Below are 24,601 nucleotides of genomic sequence, written 5' to 3' on the forward strand. Positions count from 1 at the left end.
AAAGTGACATTCATATTTCAGTGTTCCTGATAACAATAATAACTTTTCATATCGTCTTGTAATATAGATGTGAATGAATGTCTAAAGACATCAGAGTTCTGTGGTCCAAACTCTCGTTGCATCAACTCAATCGGGAGTTACAACTGTTCCTGCTTAATTGGGTTTACTGAAACAAATATGAATCAACCAGTCAGTACCAGTAACCCATGCAATGGTAAGCATGTAGAAAATATACTTCATCATGTTGTATTTAATTTATATTGTATGTAGATTTGACAGAAATATCAATTCAATCTATTATATGGTTTGTTGTGTGTTTCTGTCATTTCTGTTTTCATCCATGATAAAAGCTGCTTAAATACATAATCATGAAATCCTATTGGCCTGAAAAAATCATTGTCTGTTAATAATTTTCTTTTGTGAACTTTGATTATTGTATTTGTAGGTAAAAGGCATTGTCATGATTTCTTTTTTTAAATCTTTTTTTCTACAGTGACTCTACCTTTGACTGAATATCTGATTGAAATCCAGATCAATAGTGTGGATAGTAGCGTCACTGATCAGCTGAGGACCCTTCTGATGTCTTTTAATTTGCCCTACATACTCAGTGACAGCACTAACATCACAGAAATCAACATAACTACTGGTACAAGCTCTGTCTCTGCTTTGTAATGTTAAATATCTAAGAATAAACTCTGTACATCATGAATACTGACATAGATTATTTGATGTTTGGACTCTTCTTCTGCTTTTCAGTGTGTTCATTGAACCAAACTCAGTATCAGTGTAAATGTGAGGGTCTGTTTGTTTGGCCAAATGACACGTGTCACTCATACGAGGCCTGTGATGTCATCACTGATGGATCATGTACATGTATCAATGGCCTTCCAGCGGATGGACAGTTCTGTCGAGGTGAGACACTGGCATTATTCTACGACAACATCAGTTTTATCCCTTTTATTAATTTGTTCTGGTTCTTTTTCTGCTTTGATTTAACTGCGAATTGATACTGGGATTTCAGACTGATTATGTTTGTATGTATTATTAGTAATATTATTTTATTTTTCTTGCAAATAACTGTAAGGTACATGGTCTATTATATGGAGTTCTCTTACGTAGAGTTCTCTCCTACTGCGTCGAAGCGACGCTACGGGAAAGATATTTCTTTTTCGAGATTGAAGCCTAAAAATTAATCCTTAATTTTGTAAAATATGTAAAACGCTTTTCTGTAGCATAAAACCTTAGGCGGAGCAAAACGCGCGCCCATTGGCTGCTCCGCCAGAAAAGCACAGCCTATGCGAGGCCAGTGACGCCGACCAATGAGGGCGCCTCGCGCCCTCTGCGTCACCTCCCGCCGAAACGGGCGTGGTCCAGGCCTATAAATACGAGCATAGCTGTCTCCACTCTGATTTTCTATTCTTCACGAAGCTACACGCATCGTAGGACCGGATTCGAGCCACCACAGCCGTCTGAAACAAGCACCTCAGCAGGACGCGCCTCTTACCTGAAGCCGCTGGTCATCGCCGCCTTCAGCCGCCGTTCCCTGCTGCGCTTCTCCGGCGTGGAATATCCTTTACATTATGTGTGTGTGTTTTGTGTGTGTGTTCGCCGTCGCGTCACACAGTTTTTCCACCACTAAAAGAGCCGAGCGTCTTTTTCAAGATGCCTCGCACCTCCTGTGGCTCGTGTAGAGCCCCGCTCAGCGACGGGGACCACGTGCTTGTGTTTCCTGCCTGTGAGGATCACGCAGCTTCAGCTCTCGTCGATGACGGCTGCCATCACTGTGATTTGATGCCTACGGTGACTCTGCGGACTCGCCTGGCGTTCATTTACTGAAGCTGCATCTTTCCGCCCGCTGTAGTGCCGCGCCGTGAAAAGCGCCGTGCTCAGCGGAGCCCGGAACCTCCCTCCACCACGAGGTGCTCGCCGCTGCTGCCGCCAGCTTCTCCGCCCGCTTCGCTGGACTCTCTGATCGACGGACAAGGGCCGCTGTGTGCCGCCGCGTCCGTCATGGACGAGGAAGGTGAAGCCGCGTCTGTGGAGGACGACTGCTGTTCTCTCCTCGCTTCGGGTAGCGAGGGATGGGCGAGCTCCGAGGATCTCCCCTCCCCCGCCGCTCATGAGCGTCGACGGAGAAAGACCAGCATCGATGCGCTTACCGGCTGGATGGCTGTTTTTCTGCAGAGGAACGTACGTTACTGTCCTCACGACCCGCGCCTTTTTCTTCCTGAATTCACGAAGAAATCGCGGAGTCCCGGAAAGCCCCGTTTTCAGCCAGGATACGCACTTCTGCTTCGAGGAAAGCTACAGTGTTAAAATCCCGCCGCGGCCGGATTTCACTAAAATGTCTCGCTCGCACAGTCCCAACATACGCGACCGTGCCAGTGTATTTTGCAGTCACCAAATCGGCATCAATGCCCGTTTGCCTGCACACAAACGCCGTTTTCACGACGCCCCAGGTAAATCTGAAAATGTATTTTCTGGTGTCCCGGCCACGGCCGATGGTGTGATGTGTGTATCCGTAATGCCCACGACCCAGTGCCCATTCGTACACACAAGCACAGCCCTACACAATACATGGCTTGCACACATAAAATCGACTCATGTCGATTGTGCATCACATGTAAGTTAGTGAACGTGCCCGCTTTTCAGTGCCCACAATCACTACACACTGCATGTCCCAAGGTTTTCTGTAAAAACGAAACGAATGCACGGTCAGTCGGTTCTGATAGACAGTACTCTCTGTGCTACACGGTGTCCCGGCCACGGCCGATGATGTAATGTGTGTAACTGTATGCCCACGACCCAGTGCCCATTCGTACACACAAGCACAGCCCCACACAATACAGGGCTTGCACACATAAAATCGACTCATGTCGGTTGTGCATCATATGTAGTGAGCGTGCCCGCTTTCAAGTGCCCACAATCACTACAAGCTACATGTCACACGGTTTCTATAAAACGAAACCGATGCACGGTCAGTCAGTTCTAATAGACAGTACTCCCCAGTGCTATAAATGTACCCGCGTTCACGCACCCACATTTATTCTCAAACATGCCGAGCCGTACGGGGCTCGCACCGCGCTCTCTCTCTCTCAGCTGAGAGAGCTGAGCGCGCGCGGGCTGCCCGCTCGATTAAGCGCGCCCCCGCATCACGCTGCAATGGCGCCCATGTTACAGCACACGACTGCTCTCGTGTCGCCGCCATTTCGCGACCAGAGCCCGGTTTTTCAACCCGTGCAAGCACAGCCCCGTACAACACAGGGTCTGCACACATAAAATCGACTCATGTCGATTGTGCTTTACATGTAGTGAGCGTGCCCACTGTCCAGTGCCCACAACCACTACACACTGCACGTTCCGCGGTTTCTGTAAAAACGAAACCAACGAACGGTCAGTCAGTTCACAAACACAGTATTCCCGGTGTTGTAAATGTGCCCGCTACCACGCGCCCACATTTATTCACAAATATAACGAGCCCTACGGGGCTCGCCCCGTGCGCTCTCTCTCTCAACTCAGAGAGTCGAGCGCGCGCGGGATGCACACTGTGTTAAGCATGCCCCCCATCTCAGACGCCACGGCGTCCATGTTACAGCACACGGTTGCTCTCGTGTCGCCGCCATTTCGCGACCAGGGCCCAGATTACATTCAACCCCTAGTCACGCGTGCAGATGCATGGGAAAGACTTCCCGGGGTCTCAGAATGGGTGCTAGAGACTATAAAAAGAGGCTATTCGCTACAGTTTTATCTACGCCCTCCCCGTCACACGGAGAGAGTCGAAACCACGGTAAAAACAGAAGTAGCACATCTACTTCGAGCCGAAATAGCGAAGCTATTGAGCAAAGGGGCCATAGAGCCTTTATCTCAAGCTCAGAGCGAAGGGGGTTTGTACAGCAGATATTTCCTGGTACCGAAGAAAGACGGGGTCTCAGACCCATTTTAGATCTGAGGCATCTGAACAAAGCGCTAACAAAGCGAAAGTTCAGAATGCTCACGACCAGAAAAATCCTCGCGCAGATTCGCCGAGGAGACTGGTTTATGGCAATAGATCTGAAAGACGCGTATTTTCACATACAAATTGCGTCACGTCACAGGCGATTTTTGAGATTCGCCTTCGAGGGCCGGGCATATCAGTACACAGTCCTGCCATTCGGCCTGTCTCTAGCACCTCGTACATTTACAGTGTGCATGGACGCGGCGCTGGCACCCCTGAGACTCTGAGACAGAATTCTGAATTATTTGGACGATTGGCTGATTCTAGCTCAATCGCCTCCAGAACTCATTCGCCACAAGACCCTAATACTCGATCACCTCGAGCACTTAGGTCTGAGAGTCAATTGGGAGAAAAAAGTTCACTGTTTCCCAGTCAAAGGATCTCCTTTTGGGACTGGAACTGAACTCGCTGTCTATGACAGCACGGCTGTCATCACAGCGCAGGCGAAACACCCTGCAGATGGCGAAATCCTTCCACAGCGGTCATATAGTGCCGCTCAGGAGATTTCAAAAAATGCTAGGCCTCATGGCCTCACTGCAGTTCTGGCTGAAAGCGCGCGTACCGCGCCGAGCATGGGTTCACGTTCGTTATCGGTCAATCAGGAATGCATTTCAGCCCTGACACCATGGAGAGCGTCAGACTGGTACCGGTCAGGTGTAAGCCTGGGGACTTCCTAGAGCCTGAAGGTGGTGTCCACGGACGCGTCCACCTCAGGCTGGGGAGCACTGCTCGAAGGCAGACCGTTCTTTGGCCAGTGGGCGGAACGAGTCGAACTACCGCACATAAACTGCCTAGAAATGATGGCAGTGGACTTAGCGCTGAGGCGTTTTCGTCCTTGGATAAAGGGACACCACGTCCTGGTCCGTTCGGACAACACGTCGGTAGTAGCCTATATAAACCACCAGGGTGGCGTGAGATCCCGGAACCTCTTCAGGTTGACGGAACGCATACTGGTGTGGGCCCAGCACAACCTGCGCTCGCTGAGAGCAATGCATGTGCCTGGTCATCTGAACGTAGGACCAGACAGACTCTCACGGAACAATGTTCCTACGGGAGAGTGGTCTCTACACACACAGACAGTGCGTCTGTTGTGGAAAACGTTTGGCAGAGCGGAAAAAGACCTGTTTGCAAACCAGGAGAACGCTCACTGCCCGGAATTCTTCTCAAAGAGCACGAACGCGCTGGCCAGTGTCTGGCCCCGCCGTCCGCTCTATGCTTTTCCCCCTGTCTCACTCCTGCCCCAAGTGCTGGAGCGAATCAGGAAAAGCGGATGCTCAGTGCTTCTTGAAGCACCATACTGGACGAATCAACCTTGGTTCCCAGTTTTGATGCGGCTGAAGAGTACTGCCCCGTGGCCGATACCAGTGAGAAGGGACCTCCTCTCGCAGGCCATGGGCTCGATTTTGCATCCTCGCCCGGATCTATGGTCCCTACATGTGTGGGCCATAAACGGGTACCCACTTACCTCCCTAGAGGAGTGTTAGACACGATCGAGCAGGCTAGGGCCCCGTCTACTAGACGGCTCTACGCTTCCAAATGGTCGGTGTTCTCTGGTTGGTGTTCAGACCGAGGTCTGTCACCACTTCAGTGCGGGGAAATGGAGATTCTCTCCTTCCTGCAGGAGCTATTGGATAAGGGAAGAACCCCATCCACGCTCAAAGTCTATGTGGCAGCCATATCAGCGTTCGTTAATCCAACGCTTGGCCGTTCACTGGGCAGAAACGACCTGGTGGTCCGTTTCCTTAGAGGAGCCAGGCGGTTAAATCCTCCAAGGCCTCCTTCAGTCCCCGTTTGGGACCTTTCTACAGTGTTGAACGCTATGAAAGGGGCCCCTTTCGTGCCTATTCACTCAGTTGACATGAAGCACCTGTCTTTCAAGACCGTGTTTCTTTTGGCTCTCGCTTCAGTGAAGCGTGTGGGGGATTTGCAAGCGCTCTCAGTCAGAGCCTCTTGTATGGAGTTCGGGCCTAACGACTCTGTAGTCGTGTTGAAACCGAAGCATGGGTACGTACCTAAGTCCCTCAACACACCGTTCAGGGCTCAGGTCATCTCCCTGTCGGCTCTGCCGGCCTCTGAGGACGGAAATAGCTCCCTTTGCCCGGTCAGGGCATTAAGAGCTTATGTGTCCCGCTCCGCTGTTTTTCGACAGACGGAGCAGCTCTTTGTTTCGTTCAGTGGACGCTCTAAAGGGCGAGCTGTGACGAAACAGAGTCTGTCTCGATGGGTAGTGGACGCCATTGCGCTAGCCTACGCATCTAGAGGTTTGCAATGCCCTCTGGGCATCAGAGCACATTCTACGAGAGGCATGGCCTCTTCGTGGGCTTGGTATAGCGGAATCTCGTTACAAGATATCTGTATGGCGGCAGGCTGGGCCTCTCCGTCTACATTTATAAGGTTCTATAACCTAGAGGTTCCTGCATTGCAGGCTAAACTGCTCTCGGTCTAGAAGACTGTGTATAGTGTTCCTGCCCTGCGCTGCGGTCCAGGTCACTCCAATGTTTAAGCATCACTCACTGACAATGTGTCCCATGAGCATGCTATGAACCCTCATATATATCTATATTTACATATATATGTTATTATGCCTTTAGGGGCACTATTATAAAGGGATGATGCTAATCCTAGCCACTCTCCCTATATATATAACTCTTGGTGTAGGCGCTTGTATGCCAGGGCGCGAGCGCCCTCGGGTGTCTGTGTCGGTCCAAGAGCACGCACGGCGTGTTACAAGGGTTCACGTAGCGTTGCTTCGACGCAGTAGGAGAGAACTCTACGTAAGAGAACGTACTCGGTTACTAACGTAACCTCGGTTCTCTCTAGGAGAGGGAACGAGTACTGCGTCTCAGGCCGTGCGTGCCCACACTGTGTCGCTTCAGTGACGAAAATCAGAGTGGAGACAGCTATGCTCGTATTTATAGGCCTGTGCCCGGTTGCATAAAGCACCTTAAGTGAAAATTTCCCTTAAGTTCGCCCTTATGTTTCCCTTAAACCTAAGGGTGTTGCAGAAAAATACCCTTAAGTGTTACTTAACTGTTTTTTTAAGTGAAACGTCATAAACACTTAGAATTTCCCTTAAATGCTGTTTTTTCACTTAAATAATCCCTTAAAAAGCGTTAAATGTTGCATAAAACCCCTTAACGGTCATTTCCCTAAGTATAACTTAAGGTTTGGAAATCGTAACCTTAAGAGTAACGCGGACAAAAAATAAGACGACATGGCTGAATTTATGGAACCAGCTGAAGATAATTATGTGCTAAGAAGAATTTTTAGGGATAGGGAGAACCCTATTGTTGCATGAATACCGTTTTGATCGACGCGCAATATTTGACATCACTAACAAATTAGACGGCGACCTTGACCGTGTCACAGATCGCAACCACTCTTTACCTGCGGTGTTACAACTGCTTATAGTACTGCGTTTTTTTGCAACTGGGAGTTTTCAGACGATAATGGGAGATGTTTTCCACATTCATAAATCGTCTGTCAGCAGAGTGGTTCACCGGGTTGCGGGGGCTCTTTCCCGCTTGTGTTAGTGTTTTGCGTATCTATGGCAACAACAGACTTTTATAACGTGAATCCAGGATCGCTGTCGTGAAACACTTATATGTTTCCCTTACCTAAGAGAATCGTTTAAGAGATTATATGCAACACCCTTAATTTATTCTCTTAGGTAAGGGGAAATCGCCCCTTAAGTGTCATACTTAAGGGAAAAACTTAAGGTGCTTTATGCAACCGGGCACTGGACCACGCCCGTTTCGGCGGGAGGTGACGCAGAGGGCGTGAGGCGCCCTCATTGGTCGGCGTCACTGGCCTCGCATAGGCTGTGCTTTTCTGGCGGAGCAGCCAATGGGCGCGCGTTTTGCTCCGCCTAAGGTTGTATGCTACAGAAAAGCGTTTTACGTATTTTACAAAATTAAGGATGAATTTTTAGGCTTCAATCTCGAAAAAGAAATATCTTTCCCGTAGCGTCGCTTCGACGCAGTACTCGTTCCCTCTCCTAGAGAGAACCGAGGTTACGTTAGTAACCGAGTACGTTTTCATCATAAAAATATGAATTTTCACAGTACACAACAACTCAACCTGCTTCTGTTTGTTCTTGCAGTGCTGCCTTCTAAGTACATGATTGACATTGATGTCAGATTCTTTGACTTGTTCCTGGTGAACTACTTACGAGATCTCATCAGAAATATCAGCCTGCCTTTGACTCTGAGCAACAGCATAAATATCACAGATATCGACATGACTACTGGTGAGAGCTGAATGTTTCATAATGTCACATACTAAGATGAGTTCAGTATTAGGACAAATTGACAGTTTGAACACAGATTAATAAATCCTATTCTATTACAGTGTGTGGGTTAAATGGAACACAATATGAGTGCAAGTGTGAGGAGCGTCATGTTTGGCCCAATGACACCTGCAGGGCCTATCATGAGTGTGATGAGATTGTGGGAGGCACTTGTGGATGTATTCAAGCTCTCCCTTCAGAGGGTCCGCTTTGCCAGAGAGGTGAGAAAACACATTAGATCACAAATGTACTGATTGTAATTGTGGTAACATGACCAGTAGGATTTTACTCAGTGACACTTGACACGTTTTGGTGGTTTAGAAATCGTAAAAAAATGTCAATAGCTTCTCACTCCTTTTTTTCCCCAGACATCAATGAATGTGAAGATGCAGTGTCAGTTTGTGGTCAATACTCAGATTGTATCAACATCATTGGGAGTCACATGTGTTCATGCTGGAGTGGATTTAATACCTCCAATAAAGACAGTCCTGTGAGCCGCAACAACTCATGTCAGGGTGAGTATTATCAACTGATTTTGTTTTCTATTTTTATCTCATAAATTTGAGAGTACAGAGCTGTTGTATCTTTACAGTTTGTGTGATTACTAGTGTGAGTTTTAGCTGTTCCTGTTTGAGGAGTAACATCACCCATGGTTTTAGATGTTTGTCAAATTTAAACCAGTAAAAAATTATAGTTTTGTTATTTTTCTTTTTTTCCCTCCATAGATATAAATGAATGTCTGGTCAGTCCATCTGTATGTGGTCCAGATTCCAACTGTACAAATGAAATAGGAAGTTACAATTGCTCATGTTTGGATGGATTCACTGTAACAAACTCAAATCTCACTATCAGCATCAATGACACATGTAGAGGTAAATCCTATAATCATGTCTATATATAGTCTAATTTTGGAAAATAACCTAGTGTAGTTTTTTAGACTTTTTATTTTATTTGAAATAAAATCATATTTAACACTGTTTGTTGTTTAATTAACAATTGAAAGCAATTAGGTTATTTTTTTTAAACTGTTGCATACTACATTTGATTCGTCCTCTTTTTATAGTTACCAAAACATAAGAAAACATAGATTTGAATTAAAGTGACATTCATATTTCAGTGTTCCTGATAACAATAATAACTTTTCATATCGTCTTGTAATATAGATGTGAATGAATGTCTAAAGACATCAGAGTTCTGTGGTCCAAACTCTTGTTGCATCAACTCAATCGGGAGTTACAACTGTTCCTGCTTAATTGGGTTTACTGAAACAAATATGAATCAACCAGTCAGTACCAGTAACCCATGCAATGGTAAGCATGTAGAAAATATACTTCATCATGTTGTATTTAATTTATATTGTATGTAGATTTGACAGAAATATCAATTCAATCTATTATATGGTTTGTTTTGTGTTTCTGTCATTTCTGTTTTCATCCATGATAAAAGCTGCTTAAATACATAATCAAGTTGTTTAAAAAAAACTGTTACATGAAATCCTATTGGCCTGAAAAAATCATTGTCTGTTAATAATTTTCTTTTGTGAACTTTGATTATTGTATTTGTAGGTAAAAGGCATTGTCATGATTTCTTTTTTAAAATCTTTTTTTCTACAGTGACTCTACCTTTGACTGAATATCTGATTGAAATCCAGATCAATAGTGTGGATAGTAGCGTCACTGATCAGCTGAGGACCCTTCTGATGTCTTTTAATTTGCCCTACATACTCAGTGACAGAACTAACATCACAGAAATCAACATAACTACTGGTACGAGCTCTGTCTCTGCTTTGTAATGTTAAATAGCTAAGATTAAACTCTGTACATCCTGAATACTGACAAAAATTATTTATTGTTTGGACTCTTCTTCTGCTTTTCAGTGTGTTCATTGAACCAAACGCAGTATCAGTGTAAATGTGAGGGTCTGTTTGTTTGGCCAAATGACACGTGTCACTCATACGAGGCCTGTGATGTCATCACTGATGGATCATGTACATGTATCAATGGCCTTCCAGCGGATGGACAGTTCTGTCGAGGTCAGACACTGGCATCATTCTACGACAACATCAGTTTTATCCCTTTTATTAATTTCAGTTTTTCTGCTTTGCTACTGGATTGACGGACTGATTATGTGCTTGTTTTTGATTGCAAATAATTATATTAACAACACATTAATGTTCTTTTAAATTATACACAACAGGCTACAAAGGTCATTTAAAAAAAAAAAGTTTTTTTTATTGCTAATTGTCCGGCTCATCCTGCTTCTGGCTCTGTTTTTTTTTTTTTTTTTTTTGCAGTGCTGCCTTCTAAGTACATGATTGACATTGATGTCAGATTCTTTGACTTGTTCCTGGTGAACTACTTACGAGATCTCATCAGAAATATCAGCCTGCCTTTGACTCTGAGCAACAGCTTAAATATCACAGATATCGACATGACTACTGGTGAGAGCAGAATGTTCCATCATGTCACATACTAAGATGAGTTCAGTATTAGGACAAATTGACAGTTTGAACACAGATTAATAAATCCTATTCTATTACAGTGTGTGGGTTAAATGGAACACAATATGAGTGCAAGTGTGAGGAGCGTCATGTTTGGCCCAATGACACCTGCAGGGCCTATCATGAGTGTGATGAGATCGTGGGAGGCACTTGTGGATGTATTCAAGCTCTCCCTTCAGAGGGTCCACTTTGCCAGAGAGGTGAGACATTGTTGAAACAAAGCATGTAAACAAATAAATACATAAATAAAAATAATCATTATTGAATTTTAATGTTTATGTATCTGGTTCACTATTGCTTTTGTCATTATATAACAACAACTCTATTTCATTTAAACTGTCAGGATAATTTCTGTCATTTTTATTAAGTTTTTGGATAAGATACAAAAATAATTTACTAAATAAATTATCCCATCAATACACAAAATAATACAATTGTAACAAAAAAAGCGCGACGGAGCAGGGATGACGTCGTGCGGCAAGCCTTTGAAGGCAGCGCCATCTTAGCCCGTCGTCCAGCGGAGGGTGGGCATAAGTGGGCCGCGATAGGCTCTTCGACCGGCGGGAGGGAAAGGTAGCCTCTGTTTTTAGCGTCGTCGACCTCGGAGAACGCTAGGGAAACAGATGACCTCGTCCTCGTAGAAAACTGGGAAGTCCAAGCTCTCGCGATCTCCTCGTGAAGCTCAGGAAGGAAGGGGGCGGGCTTTGAGACAGGTGTCGACTTCTCCCCGGGCAGAAAATAGCCATCCAGTCGGTTTTTAGCCGGCTGCTCGGACGAAACCCACTCAAGGCCAAGGCTCGCCGTGGCTTGAGTGAGAACGCGCATGAGCTCGCGCATGAGGAAGCCGGAGACACAGTTCGCGGGCGCGCCGGCGAACTTTGACGGCTTGACGGAGGTTGGGGGTTCCGCTGTGCACGGCGCTTTTTACGGCGCGGCACAACAGCGGAGAACACGGGCTCCTGGAACGACGCCAGGCGAGTCCGCAGAGTCGCCAGAGGCAGTAGTTCGCAGTGATGGCAGCCGCCATCCGCGAGGGCGATAGCCGCGTGTTCCTCGCCCAGGCAGGAAGCGCAAATCACGTGGCGGTCCCCGTCGCTGAGCGTGGTTCGTTTGCACGAACCGCAGAGAGGCATCTCGAAGAAGACGCCGCTCTAGATACAAAAGAGAAAAAAGTGTGAGTCGCGCCGGCGACCTCACACACACTCAACACAGTGAAAGGATATTAGCGCCGGAACGCGCAGCTGGAAGGCGACGAAGGCGGCGGTGCCAGCAGCTTGTCGTGACTTCTCCCGCTGATGTGCTCTCTCGACGGCGCCGCTTCTCTGCTCGGATCAGCGATGAGGTGCTCTTCGCTGAAGGATTAAAAATCAGAGTTCATAAGCCTGTGAGCGAAATATATAGCCCTAAGCCACGCCCGTTTCGGGCTACAGGTATATATGGCTACAGGTGTTTGTCTAATTTAAACCAGTAAATAATTATAGTTTTGTAATCTTTCTCTTTTTTTCCCTCCATAGATATAAATGAATGTTTGGTCAGTCCATCTGTATGTGGTCCAGATTCCAACTGTACAAATGAAATCATTTTTTAATGATCATTTTCCACTCTCGTCTGTTTTAGAGTTAACAACAACAACAACACCACCACCATCATCATCAACAACAACAACATCATCATCAACAACACCACCAACAACAACAACAACAACAACAACACCATCAACAACAACACCATCAACAACACCATCATCAACAACACCATCAACAACAACACCAACACCATCATCAACAACACCAACAACAACAACACCATCAAAAATAACACCAACACCAACAACAACACCATCAACAACAACACCAACAACACCATTATCAACTCCATCAACAACAACAACATTAACACCAACACCATTAATTCCAACTCTATCAACAACCCCATTAACACCAACAAGAATAACAATGGCAACAACAGGTATGACCATCAGATTCTGATATATAGCACAACTGTATGATGATGGTGAACATTTGTATTAGTTTTGAGAATTGTTGCTGAAACCTGTTGATTAAATTGACACTGACTGTAAGCTCTTTTAACAGATATTATGCCAGTGACAACATAAATATTGAAAACCAAGTCATATCAGATTATTTCACATGTTTGGCTTCTAGAAATATTAAGACATAAATAAATCAAATTAATTTATTGCTTTCATGTTTAGGAAAACAAATTATAGATAGATAAATAAATCCTTTGCTTTTTAACTGTTTGGTTTCATGCAGGAAAAATTATATTAATATTTTTATTGTAATAATATTATTTTTTATTAAACAGTCAACAACAGCACGACAGGTACTGTAAATATAAATTCCAAATATTCCACAAAAATAAATGATGTCTGGATTAAGATGATATTTTGTGTTAGCAGAGGCACAAAATTGGTATAATGGATATAAAATTGTTCATCTCCCATACCCTTAGTAACTGGGTAGTATTATTATTTTAGTATTAGTATTGTTTTAAGGATTTAGGATTGTTGCTAAAACCTGTTGATGCAATGCACATAAATGTGCGCTTGTTTTACAGTTATTGGAATGTCAATGACATTAAATAAGACTTTTGACACCGTTCTTAATGACCGTAATAGTGATACTTACAAAAATGTATCTGGAAAAATTGAGACAGCAGTGAGTATTCCATGTTTTTATATTTCATGAAATGTTTGTGTAATTTATGAAAATGAGCATTTGATTTTTGATACTTTAATACTATAAATACAGCTTGGATTTCAAGTCATAACATTCAATTTAGTTACTTTTTAATTATTTATGTGTGTATTTTTTTTCCAACCACCTCTTAACGGTCAGAAACAGTCATAGGGTTCTTTTGATTTTTACAGATTGACACAAGTTATTCTAATAAGCTAACAGGCTACAATTCTGGTTCTACAAAAGTCTATGGATTCAGGTATGATCTACCATTAAAATGTTTACTTTTTTCGCTCAACATTTCCATTTATTCACTACTTTTTCAAACAAATCCAATGTTATTACAGTGTATTCATATTGATGTGGTCTGTGTTTTGCTCCACAGGTCTGGTAGTGTTATAGTAGACTACACAATAAATGCAACATCCAACAACCTTGATTTTACAGCAGCACACACAGATATTTCTGACTCTCTAAGAGCACAAGGATTCATTTTAGCTGCAGATGCTTTTGCTCGGAGTGGTAAGGGTAGTCAATGCCTAATCTGAAACCCTTCACATTTCTTAGTTCCATCATATTTGTTATATTGTTGTTTTTTTTGTTCATTGTTGGGTGATATGAGTTGTATGGTTTTTCTTTTCAGAACAAAAGGACTTCACAACAGATGAATTATATCCTTTGCAAAAGCTGGACCTGAATTGTATACCCCCAGACTTTGCAAAAGGACCAATAAAATGGATAGTGAATAACAAAGATCCTGCACTGGACAACACAAGATACATAATTTCAAACAACAATAGCACTCTCACTGTGAAAAACACAAGTGAAAGTGACAGTGGTGAGTGACGTGGAGTTTATTTTTGTCTAGTCTGATATCTTACATGGCAAAGTGCCTGATTTCTGTCAGTCCTGTTTTAAAAAGCAGACTACTGTAAAACTTTACAGTTTTATTGAAGTATATTAGCACTGATATACTATAGCATAAGATGATATATGACATAGGTCAAACAATCAAAATGAATCTACACTTCCAGGACGTTTACAAGGTATTATGTTTATAATTAATAATTGTTTATTATGATTGTTCCCCCATGCAGGTCGATACTCATGCATCATACAAACAAATACAATACCGTACATTCAATGGCAAAACATTGTTATTAAACAACGCATCATTGTGATTTGTGAAGTACAGGACAACTGTGTACTTGAAGTTATTGACACAATTAAAAGCAAAGTTAAGGTAATCTATTGATCCTGTATATCTATTTACCGGTAAAATCATTTGTCCATTTGTTATTTCTAATATTTTATTTTTGTGTATTTTTGCAATTTAGTCCTTGCTTGTGGAGGAGATTCCAGAATTTATGGCTAACCTCAGTAGTATCACAGCACTGAATAGTGTTAACATAACACAGTCTCCTGCTACTGTCCAAGCAATTGTGGATATACTCTTTACAATTTCTGATTTGTCACAAAATGCTTCAATCAAAAAGCCAGAGATGGAGGTTTGTATATTCACATTCTAGCTTTTCTGTAGAATTTAATGTATTGTCTTTGTGTGCTTATTGAATTTAACAAGATAATGTCTATTAAGATAAACTAGTGGTGATTCAATACAATAAAGTAGGTCTAATTGTGTTGTGCAATAGCCAACCCTTACAAAAAAAAACAAGTATTCTTCTATTTTAAGTACAGTATACTTAAGTAATGTACAGTTCAAGTACACTAAGTATACTAGTAAGTAAACTAATATGTGCTATATACTACTTTGGACTAAATTGGCCCATTTTTATTGTACACACATAGTTAAGTAGGCTATAACAGTAGTAATCTTTGAGTAGACAACTAAGTTTTTAATTTGTACTGCAGCTATACTACAAATGAAATTATAGGTATAGCCTATAGTGGAGCGGCTAAGTGATATAATCAAAATTGACAATTTTCTTGTCAAGTGACCCATGGAGACTGCTAATGCCAATTTTCACGCTTGTATCATAAACTGAACGATTCTGCCAAACATAAACACTTAGCCGCTCCACTACTACTGTTAGTTTACTAGTTAAATACTTGTAGCACATTTTTTTAGTTTATGAAAGTAAAAAAAAAAAAAAAATATATATATATATATAATAATAATAATATTAATATATAATAATATTATAATAATAATAATAATTATATATATATATATATATATATATATATATATATATATATATAAGTCTATTTTGCTGCTATGTGAAAAAAAAAAAAACGAGCAAAAGGCACCTGCTAGTTTGTCGAACTCAGCGGGATAAACACCTTATAACCATACAAACATCTGAGCTGACGCCAAACTGACGTTAGCATAAGCTAACCTACCTAGCTTATGTTATGTGTAATATGTATGTAGCTAGTAGCCAATCAACTTGTCGTAGATTAAGTTCTCGGAAAAGAAACTGTATCCCTTGTCCACTTTGGAGCGGGCTGTGATGGAATGTTGTTCAGTTAGTCGATTTAAGTCAGAAAAAAATATTTTGGGTAAATTTACCAGGGATGCAGTATAAATAAACTTAGGGTTGTCAATCAATGATTCGCCAGAGTGATTCACCGGAAGTGGCAGTGCACAAAGATCACTGAATGCGGAAGTAATGCGTATCAGCGTGATAATGGCCTATAAACCAATGAGAACATGACAACATAGAACACATGATGAGGGGAGCACATGGCAGGATCACATGACTAGAACATGACACAAACAAGGGAAGCACATGGCAAACAGGAACTTGAATTACAAGGATGATGTACTCTATAGGCGGAAACCGACACCCAACAAAACCAAAACTACCCAAAAGAAAGTCCAGGAGAGGGGTGGAGCGGAGGGGGGAGGGATGATGGGCCAGGCCCGTGCAGGGGAACAGGACGAACAGGATACTCATTCGCAAAACCCACAGTAAATGATGAGCCGCTCAACAGAAGGGCATAGTCTATATATTGTGCTAGGGAAAAATTAATTTTCCCCCATGCAGTCAAAAGCAAATAGGTTAATTTAAAGGGGTCATGACATGTTTTTTTTTATTTTATTATTATGTTCCCTTAGGTGCAATTATAGTATTACTATAGTTTTTTTTACAAAAAACTTTTAAAATGTAGTGATTTATGACCTTTTTCCACCCTGTTTCTCATCCTCTGATTCAAACAGTCTGTTTTGGGGGTGTTTCCCCTTTAAGAGTTCAGTGTTAACGCCCACTGTTATGATTGGCTAACGTCAGTGCCTATGCATCAATTATTAACGCCCCCAGCCAGAACATTTGCGGATTCAGCGTATTTAAAAAGTAGTTTAAAGTTTTAAATACATTACTTACAGTTTGCGTCGTCGTTGTTGAGCCCAGAATAGTCGGCACGGACTTATCTTTGAGCAACAGTTTTCTGGCAAAGCCAGCATCAGTCATCCTTCAAATGTATAGAACAAACGCTTAAACTAACACTGCCGTGACTGAGACGTCCGCAAAAAATAAAGTGCATCCATGTTTCCCTGACGACTGGATCTTTCGCAGCGTATTCAAAGATGTTGTTTGTCCACAGCCAGGAACAGCACATCTGCGGCATCGTAATTTCCCTGTACACAGACCCACTCGCTGTCCGTCGACTGAACACTAGTGGCAGCGCGCGACAATGATACGAAATGAGCGTAGTTGCCTTGCGCTTAAAGTGTAGTTGTCTTGTGCTGGAGGCGGTCTATATGCAAACGCTGATACGTCACTTCGTACCGTGACGTCACTTCTTACCATGGATCCAGAACGAGCTGTATTTAGAGCTTGATTAAATAAATGATTCGTTTATAATGGGGAGGACGTCTTAAGCTATGAAACTTGCAGGACGTTTTAATGGTACAAAGACCTCTTATATACCAAAAGATCAAGGCAAATTTGGTTTCTCATGTCATGACCCCTTTAAACCAATGATGGGAAATGTCTTTTAAATCCACGTCATTAAAATCCACCTTGTAACAAAGTTTACAAAAGTCCTCAACATAATTTTCTATAGTCCGCTCACCTTGTCAAAGGTGCAAGAGACGAGAAACTGCAGAGTTGTCACATGGTAAACATGGCTTAAATACACAAGGACTAGTGACTAAACAAGACACACATGTGAACATGATTAGACAACGAATGACAACATGACACAAGAGGCTAGGGAAGCACATGGCAGGATCACATGACAAGACAGGAAACATGACTGTAACATGAAACATGAACCCAAAAGAAAACTATACATTACAATCATGGATTAAACTGGTTTATTATATTATATTAATTATTATTTTGTGAAATTATTTATTAAAATGTGGCTGATCATATTTTGTTTTACATTAGATCAAATAGTTTTGTATGTTGTGTCCTGTTAGATTATCCAAATAGCTTATACATCAATATTCCACATTTTATGGGCTAAACTTCATCATATTAAAACAAAATGTATATTACATTTTCAGAATTTCCTTAAAACAGTGAACATCATTGTATCAGTTAATGTCAAAGATACATGGGACAAATTGAACAAAGGAAACACCACAGGAAACACCACAGGCAACACCAGCATTCGACTACTGAACGCTATTGAGAAGATAAGTGACCGTCTCAAAGATGAGTTTGCATTTAATGAAACATCCATTCAGCTGAACAGAACTACAATTAATAACTCATTCAGTATAACATCAACACTGCCAAACTCAACTACAGAGATTGTCATACCACAGGTTCCTAATGTGACTACCATAACCATCATAATCTTCTCAACTCTTGACAATGTCCTACCTAATCGTACTACTAGTAATGACAGTAGGAATTCAGATGTGCGCATCAATGGAGATGTGGTTGTTGTTAAGGTTGATAATAAGGTAACACTTAACAACATTTCTTTTGCATTTGACATTACTGATCAGTCTTTGAAAAAACCTCATTGTGTCTTTTGGAACTTCAGTCTTAACGCATGGGATTCCACTGGATGTGAAGATAAACCCTTAGTGAACAAACCTGGCAAGATTACATGTGAATGCAACCACACAACCTCTTTTTCAATCCTAATGTCACCGTTTCCCCTTGATAACAAAGCCTTAGCCTATATAACTTACATTGGTGTAACTATTTCAATGGCCAGCTTGATTTTGTGCCTCATTATTGAGATTATCGTATGGAAGTCAATGACAAGAAATGACACATCCTACATGCGACATGTGTCCATAGTCAACATTGCCGTGTCCCTGCTGATCGCAAACATCTGTTTTATCATTGGAGCCGCAGTCGCAGATCAAGAGCAACCGACATCAGTGGGTCGCTGCAGTCCAGCGGTTTTCTTCATGCACTTTTTTTACCTGGCTCTTTTCTTCTGGATGTTAATTTCAGCGCTGTTGCTCTTTTACCGTACAGTCATGGTCTTTTCCCAAATGTCAAGGGTCAGAATGATGGCAATTGGCTTCATAGTCGGTTATGGTGCACCTTTGCTCATAGCGGTCATTACTGTTGCATCGACAGCTGGACATGAGAGATATATCACGAAACAATTAGCATGCTGGTTGAACTGGAATGAATCTAGGGCCCTGCTGGCATTTGTGATTCCAGCTCTCACTATTGTAGCCATAAACCTTGTGGTTTTGATTGTGGTTCTGTATAAGATGTTGAGGAGAGGAGTTGGTGCCACAACTCAACCGGATGAGAAACATGCGCTGGTGGTCATTGCCCGATGTGTGGCCATATTGACTCCTATCTTTGGTCTAACATGGGGATTTGGAATTGGAACCATGGTGTCCCGTGACGAAGGCATTCATGTGGTGTTTGCACTCCTCAATTCACTGCAGGTATCACTTTCTATCTCTATCAATTTTATATTACGGTTACATTTCCAATTTGTACAATCTACTAATGTTGCACATAATGATTTATAATGTATGTATGTCCATGTTTTTTTTTTTTTTTTTTTTTTTTTTCAATGGATTTAAAATTGAACCGTATCGTAACTAATACCTGTATTTGTAACACTTCCTTTCATAGGGATTATTTATTTTGGTGTTTGGAACGCTTTTAGACAGCAAGGTATGAGTTTACTTCTTTTGCTTTTTACTGTAAGAGCTTAAGTAAAGTCACTTAAATTTCTAATGCTGGATTTAATCTAATCTACCATTATCCCCCGGTTTGAGGGTTAATAGGGTTAACTATTAATTGTATTAATAGGCATTTACATAACAATTGATAACTGAGACCCTAACAGAGATAGCACCAGGTGCTTTTGTATCCTTTTGGATGAAGATACGATTTCTGGATGTAAAGTAGAGATCTTTTTTGTTGCAGGTTCGTGAGTCACTAGCAGTAAAGCTACCACTACAGAATCTCAGTTCCAGCCGTACCCAGGTAAATGCCATTCTAAAGCACCACACACTTGTGTACGAACTCTGGACTTTATCTAATGTTCAAATTCTAATCATTGTTAAAATATATTTACGTTATTTGACTCACAGAGCACCAGTGCAGGACCATCATCCACATCTGGGGTCAATTTCTTTCAAAGGATGCGACGGAGGAGTGAGTAGATGGCATAAATCTAAAAACGAATATTTTTAAATATATTTTAATTCAGATGAATAATTCATATTGATATTATTGTCACTTGGATAAATGTTACTGCTAAATGAATGAATGTAAAGACAATAGTTATGTGAGTAATATACATCTAACTATTTGCAGATGTGTACAACGTGTCTGAAGCCAACACTTCCTCAGCAGTTACAAACAGCTCCAATAGCTCATATGCCATTATTAACTCTTAAAACACACTCTAAAAGTGTTTCTTCCACTGCAGTGTGTTTGTGTTTGGTGGAAGAAATGTTTCCATGTTCTAAGATCATTAGTCTAATGATAAGGTTACAATAAAACTTTTTGCTTCATTGTGTAATATACTGTAAATGCAGTGTTTAGAGTTATGAACTTGAAAAATCAGGGTAATTTTTCTCAAATCAAGTAAGTTTATGTGATTTTGTTTTATATTAGACATTTTATATGTGTGAGTTGTTGTCCAGTTGGTTTAATTACATCCTGGTTTTCTGCTTTGTATATGATAAATAAAAAATGTTTCCAAAATTTACAAATGTTACTTTTGACCAATAATTACTAATAATTAAATGCCACTTTATATTGTATTTACTCGGGTAGCTTTCTTAAAGCAGCACCAGGTAACTTTTCAACCTTAATAATATATTTCCAAGTCTCTTGTGATGGTACATCGACTTACAATAGGTTGAATGAAACGTCTGCCATAGCCTGACGGGGTCTGTAGCGTTTTTAATCGTACTTTTAAACTTCGGGTTTCGGGTAGTAACCGGCGAACAAAGAGAACTACAAAATTCGACTGCTTTACGGCATATACGTCACTTCCACCACCACCCCCACTTCCTTAAAATCGGACGTGCGAGCCAAACTTGCGTTTGTTTGCCAAATGTTATAGTCATGGCCGAAGCAGACAGAAAAGCAAGAAAGCAAAGGTTTTGTCGGAGGAAAGCAAAAAGAGGAAACGAGAAAGTGATCGTATTAAAGGCAGAACGAGGATCAACATTGGGCCAGCGTTTCCTCGCTGGCGTGAGCTGAATGAGGAGGAGGGGTGCCCGATGCCACCCGTCCCGGTTTTCCAGGGATTATTCTCTTTTTTGAGCGACAGTCCCAGAAAATTCATATTCTTTCCCGGGACACGAATTGTCCCGTTTTTTTGTGAAAATGTACTTCTAAAGTAGAATTTCCTGGTTTCAAATTAAACCGTTTCCGTCTACTGTTACTGTGTTTTCTTCATAGTTGTGTACAGTACATCCAATCCTGTGTCCGTAAACGGGTAAAACCATGGTAAAAACGGGTAAAACAGTGGATTGGCCAATGCCAGGCGTTTACTTTTATTTGATTGGAAGCTCAACTTATCGCCTAGTAACTACCTGTGCTGTCGGTCGGTCGGTCGGTCACGCGCGCGCATCAACACACATCCAAGATGATACAGTGTGAGTTTAGTTGCTAGCTAGCTTTTTAAAAACTGTCTATTTACATCTATTGTGTGAAATGGGGAGAGAGACGGACGAGGAGGATAACCACTGTCTATGAGGATAACACAGCAAAGTTGGATGAGCCACCAGTGTTAAAGAAAATACTATTTACAACCTACAACTCAGACTCAGACCACAAAAAAAAAAAAATCTGTGTCCCGGTTTTTCACAAATCAAAGGTGGCAACCCTATGCTCGACCGATGCGGACTTTCAAATATCAAATGAAAGCCTATGTCTAAAGGGCGTGTACAAGTTTGGTAGGGGCTACAATCTTGCAAGTAAATATATAAGATGTACAAAATAATATTTTAGGATACCTAACATGTCTGTGATATTTGTTTATTTGTCTTGCCTCAGGCTATAATGCAAATCGATTTGTAAAATTTGCAGATTCATCTATGGTAGCTTGATATTATAATATTGACGATATATGGTTATTATATCTACCACTCAAACATTGCATTGAAGTATCATATAGATTCAGTAAAACGGTAACCAATAGACTAGGCTACTATAATGACGCTGGCTTGTAAACGTGAGCATCGCGATCATTTGTCGTTTGAAAAAAAATAAAACCCATGAAATTATATTCACATGACTTGCTGAAATATATGCCACTGTACCTGGGATGAAGACATTTCACACGCGACGCAGGCAAAACACCTGCATGTGAACTCCTCCTACAGTGTTCTGGGCTATCATGGTTGTCAACAAATGCACGTGCATGTATGACAGAGTTTACGACAGTAGTAGAGGACAATACTGTTTCCCAACTGTAGGGGGACCCCGAGAGCAAAAAAAAGAAAAGTAACATAGTGTTACTTTAAGCAACTCCTTTTTACTTCTTCAAGTGAACTGCTAATTTAAACTGCTGGGTCAAAAACTGATAAAAATGTTTCTTTCCTTAACTGGAGAGTGGTTTAAAAGCAGACTGGAAAGTGGAGGAAAGAGAGATAACTCTATTTTAAATATGCAGTAATGTGAATTATTTTATTAGTTTTATCTACATGCCATTTTTAAGAATGCAGTTTCATATAAAATGTGCATATAAACGTACTCGGTTACTGACGTAACCTCGGTTCTCTCTAGAGAGAGGAACGAGTACTGCGTAGTAAGACTACGCTAGGGGGAAAATCCTTTTCCACAAGAATACTGAAGCCAAAAATTATCCTTAATTTTGTATAAATGTAAAACGCGTTGCCGCAGCATACAGACATAGGCGAGAGATATTCATATACATAAATCGCCAGGGCGGCCTCAGGTCCCTGACCCTGTACAGGCTAACCAGACGCCTGGTTATGGGCACGCAGCAATCTGCTCTCGCTGAAAGCAGCGCACGTGCCAGGGCTCCTGAACGCAGGACCAGACAGACTGTCAGGAACCACGTTCCGACAGGAGAATAGTCTTTGCACCCACAGACAGTACGACTGCTGTGGAAGAAATTTGGCAGAGCGGATGTAGACCTGTTCGCGTCTCAGGAGAACGCTCACTGTCCAGAATTTTTGTAACCGTAATATAAAATTGATAGAGATAGAAAGTGATACCTGCAGTGAATTGAGGAGTGCAAACACCACATGAATGCCTATGTCACGGGACACCATGGTTCCAATTCCAAATCCCCATGTTAGACCAAAGATAGGAGTCAATATGGCCACACATCGGGCAATGACCACCAGCGCATGTTTCTCATCCGGTTGAGTTGTGGCACCAACTCCTCTCCTCAACATCTTATACAGAACCACAATCAAAACCACAAGGTTTATGGCTACAATAGTGAGAGCTGGAATCACAAATGCCAGCAGGGCCCTAGATTCATTCCAGTTCAGCCAGTATGCAAATTGTTTCGTGATATAATTCTGTGTTCCAGCTGTCGACGCAACAGTAATGACCGCTATGAGCAAAATTTTTTTTCAACGTGATCACAATCAATATGAAAATGTATTGAGTTGTATACCAAAGGATTTTGTTCTGTTGGTTAGAAATACTGTGCTCAATGTAACTTCATCTACCATTTTGAAAAATTGTTGGTTGTGATTTTTTTAGGACTAGTACCAAACAAATCAATACGAACTAATCGGACCAGACGACCCTCTTCCTCTCCTTTAAGGGCCAGTTTCGTATACATGTGTGGCCCCTCAGGTCTGTGAGGAAGTGTTTCAGAGCCCGAAACACCGCCAACATTTCTAGACACGTTATGTGCCACGAGAGATGATGGTCCTGCCACAGACCCTGAGCTGACCCATGATCGCCCCCCAGCCCGTGAGGGAAGCATCCGTCGTTAGCGTTACACGACGACAAGGAGCTCCCAGCACGGGACCTTGGGACAGGAACCAAGGATCTTTCCACATGACCAGGGCGTGAAGACACGGTTGCGAACTCATGATCGTATGGAGCGGATTTCCCCTCTGGGAGAATCCCTTGGTTCTGAGCCACCACTGAAGCGGTCTCATGTGCAATAGGCCAAAAGGAATAACATTGGACGCAGCTGCCATGAGACCTAACAGTCTCTGGAACTGTTTTACAGTGAGTAGCTGGCCTAGCTTGATGTGATTTACTACAGTGAGAATCGAAGCAATACGAGCAGGGGAAAGTTGTGCCTGCATCGTCGTCGAATCCCACACCACACCGAGAAAGGTGGATCTCTGTACTGGAGAGAGCACACTCTTCTTGGCGTTGAGCCTCAACCCCAACTACTTGATGTGAGCGAGGGCGACATCTCGATGCCGAACCGCCTGAGCCTGCGATTGAGCTAAAATCAGCCAATCGTCGATGTAGTTCAGAATGCGGATACCCTGTAAACGCAGAGGAGCTAGAGCCGCATCCATACATTTCGTGAACGTTCGGGTGACAGTGCTAGGCCGAACGGAAGAACCCGGTACTGGTATGCTTCTCCCCCGAAAGCGAACCTTAGGAATTTCTGATGTTGAGGAAGAATAGACACATGGAAGTAGGCATCCTTCAGATCTATGATGACGAACCAGTCCTCAGATCTGATTTGTGACACGATCTGTTTGAGAGTGAGCATCTTGAACTTGAGCTTCCCTACAGTGCGATTTA

The 24,601-nt window shown here is 42.1% G+C and overlaps 1 protein-coding gene across 1 annotated transcript; it reads left to right on the forward strand.

Annotated features, from left to right (window-relative positions):
- Positions 1-177: 177 nt before the first annotated feature.
- LOC306983658 (uncharacterized protein) lies at positions 178-20,657 on the forward strand (the record flags this gene model as incomplete). The annotated part of the gene is made up of 24 exons (XM_079584213.1): positions 178-214; positions 494-646; positions 8,097-8,243; positions 8,345-8,503; positions 8,651-8,797; positions 9,008-9,154; positions 9,446-9,592; positions 9,896-10,048; positions 10,159-10,314; positions 10,576-10,722; positions 10,824-10,982; positions 12,400-12,750; positions 13,111-13,128; positions 13,363-13,463; positions 13,676-13,743; positions 13,870-14,006; positions 14,128-14,322; positions 14,582-14,727; positions 14,822-14,992; positions 17,962-19,323; positions 19,517-19,558; positions 19,814-19,873; positions 19,981-20,044; positions 20,207-20,657. 24 exons carry the CDS (start codon positions 178-180, stop codon positions 20,287-20,289), a joined length of 4,350 nt encoding a protein of 1,449 aa, XP_079440339.1. The 3' UTR covers positions 20,290-20,657.
- Positions 20,658-24,601: the final 3,944 nt, after the last annotated feature.

The sequence above is a fragment of the Phoxinus phoxinus genome (assembly GCF_949152265.1).
Source record: "Phoxinus phoxinus genome assembly, chromosome: 16".
Classification (NCBI taxonomy): domain Eukaryota; kingdom Metazoa; phylum Chordata; class Actinopteri; order Cypriniformes; family Leuciscidae; genus Phoxinus; species Phoxinus phoxinus.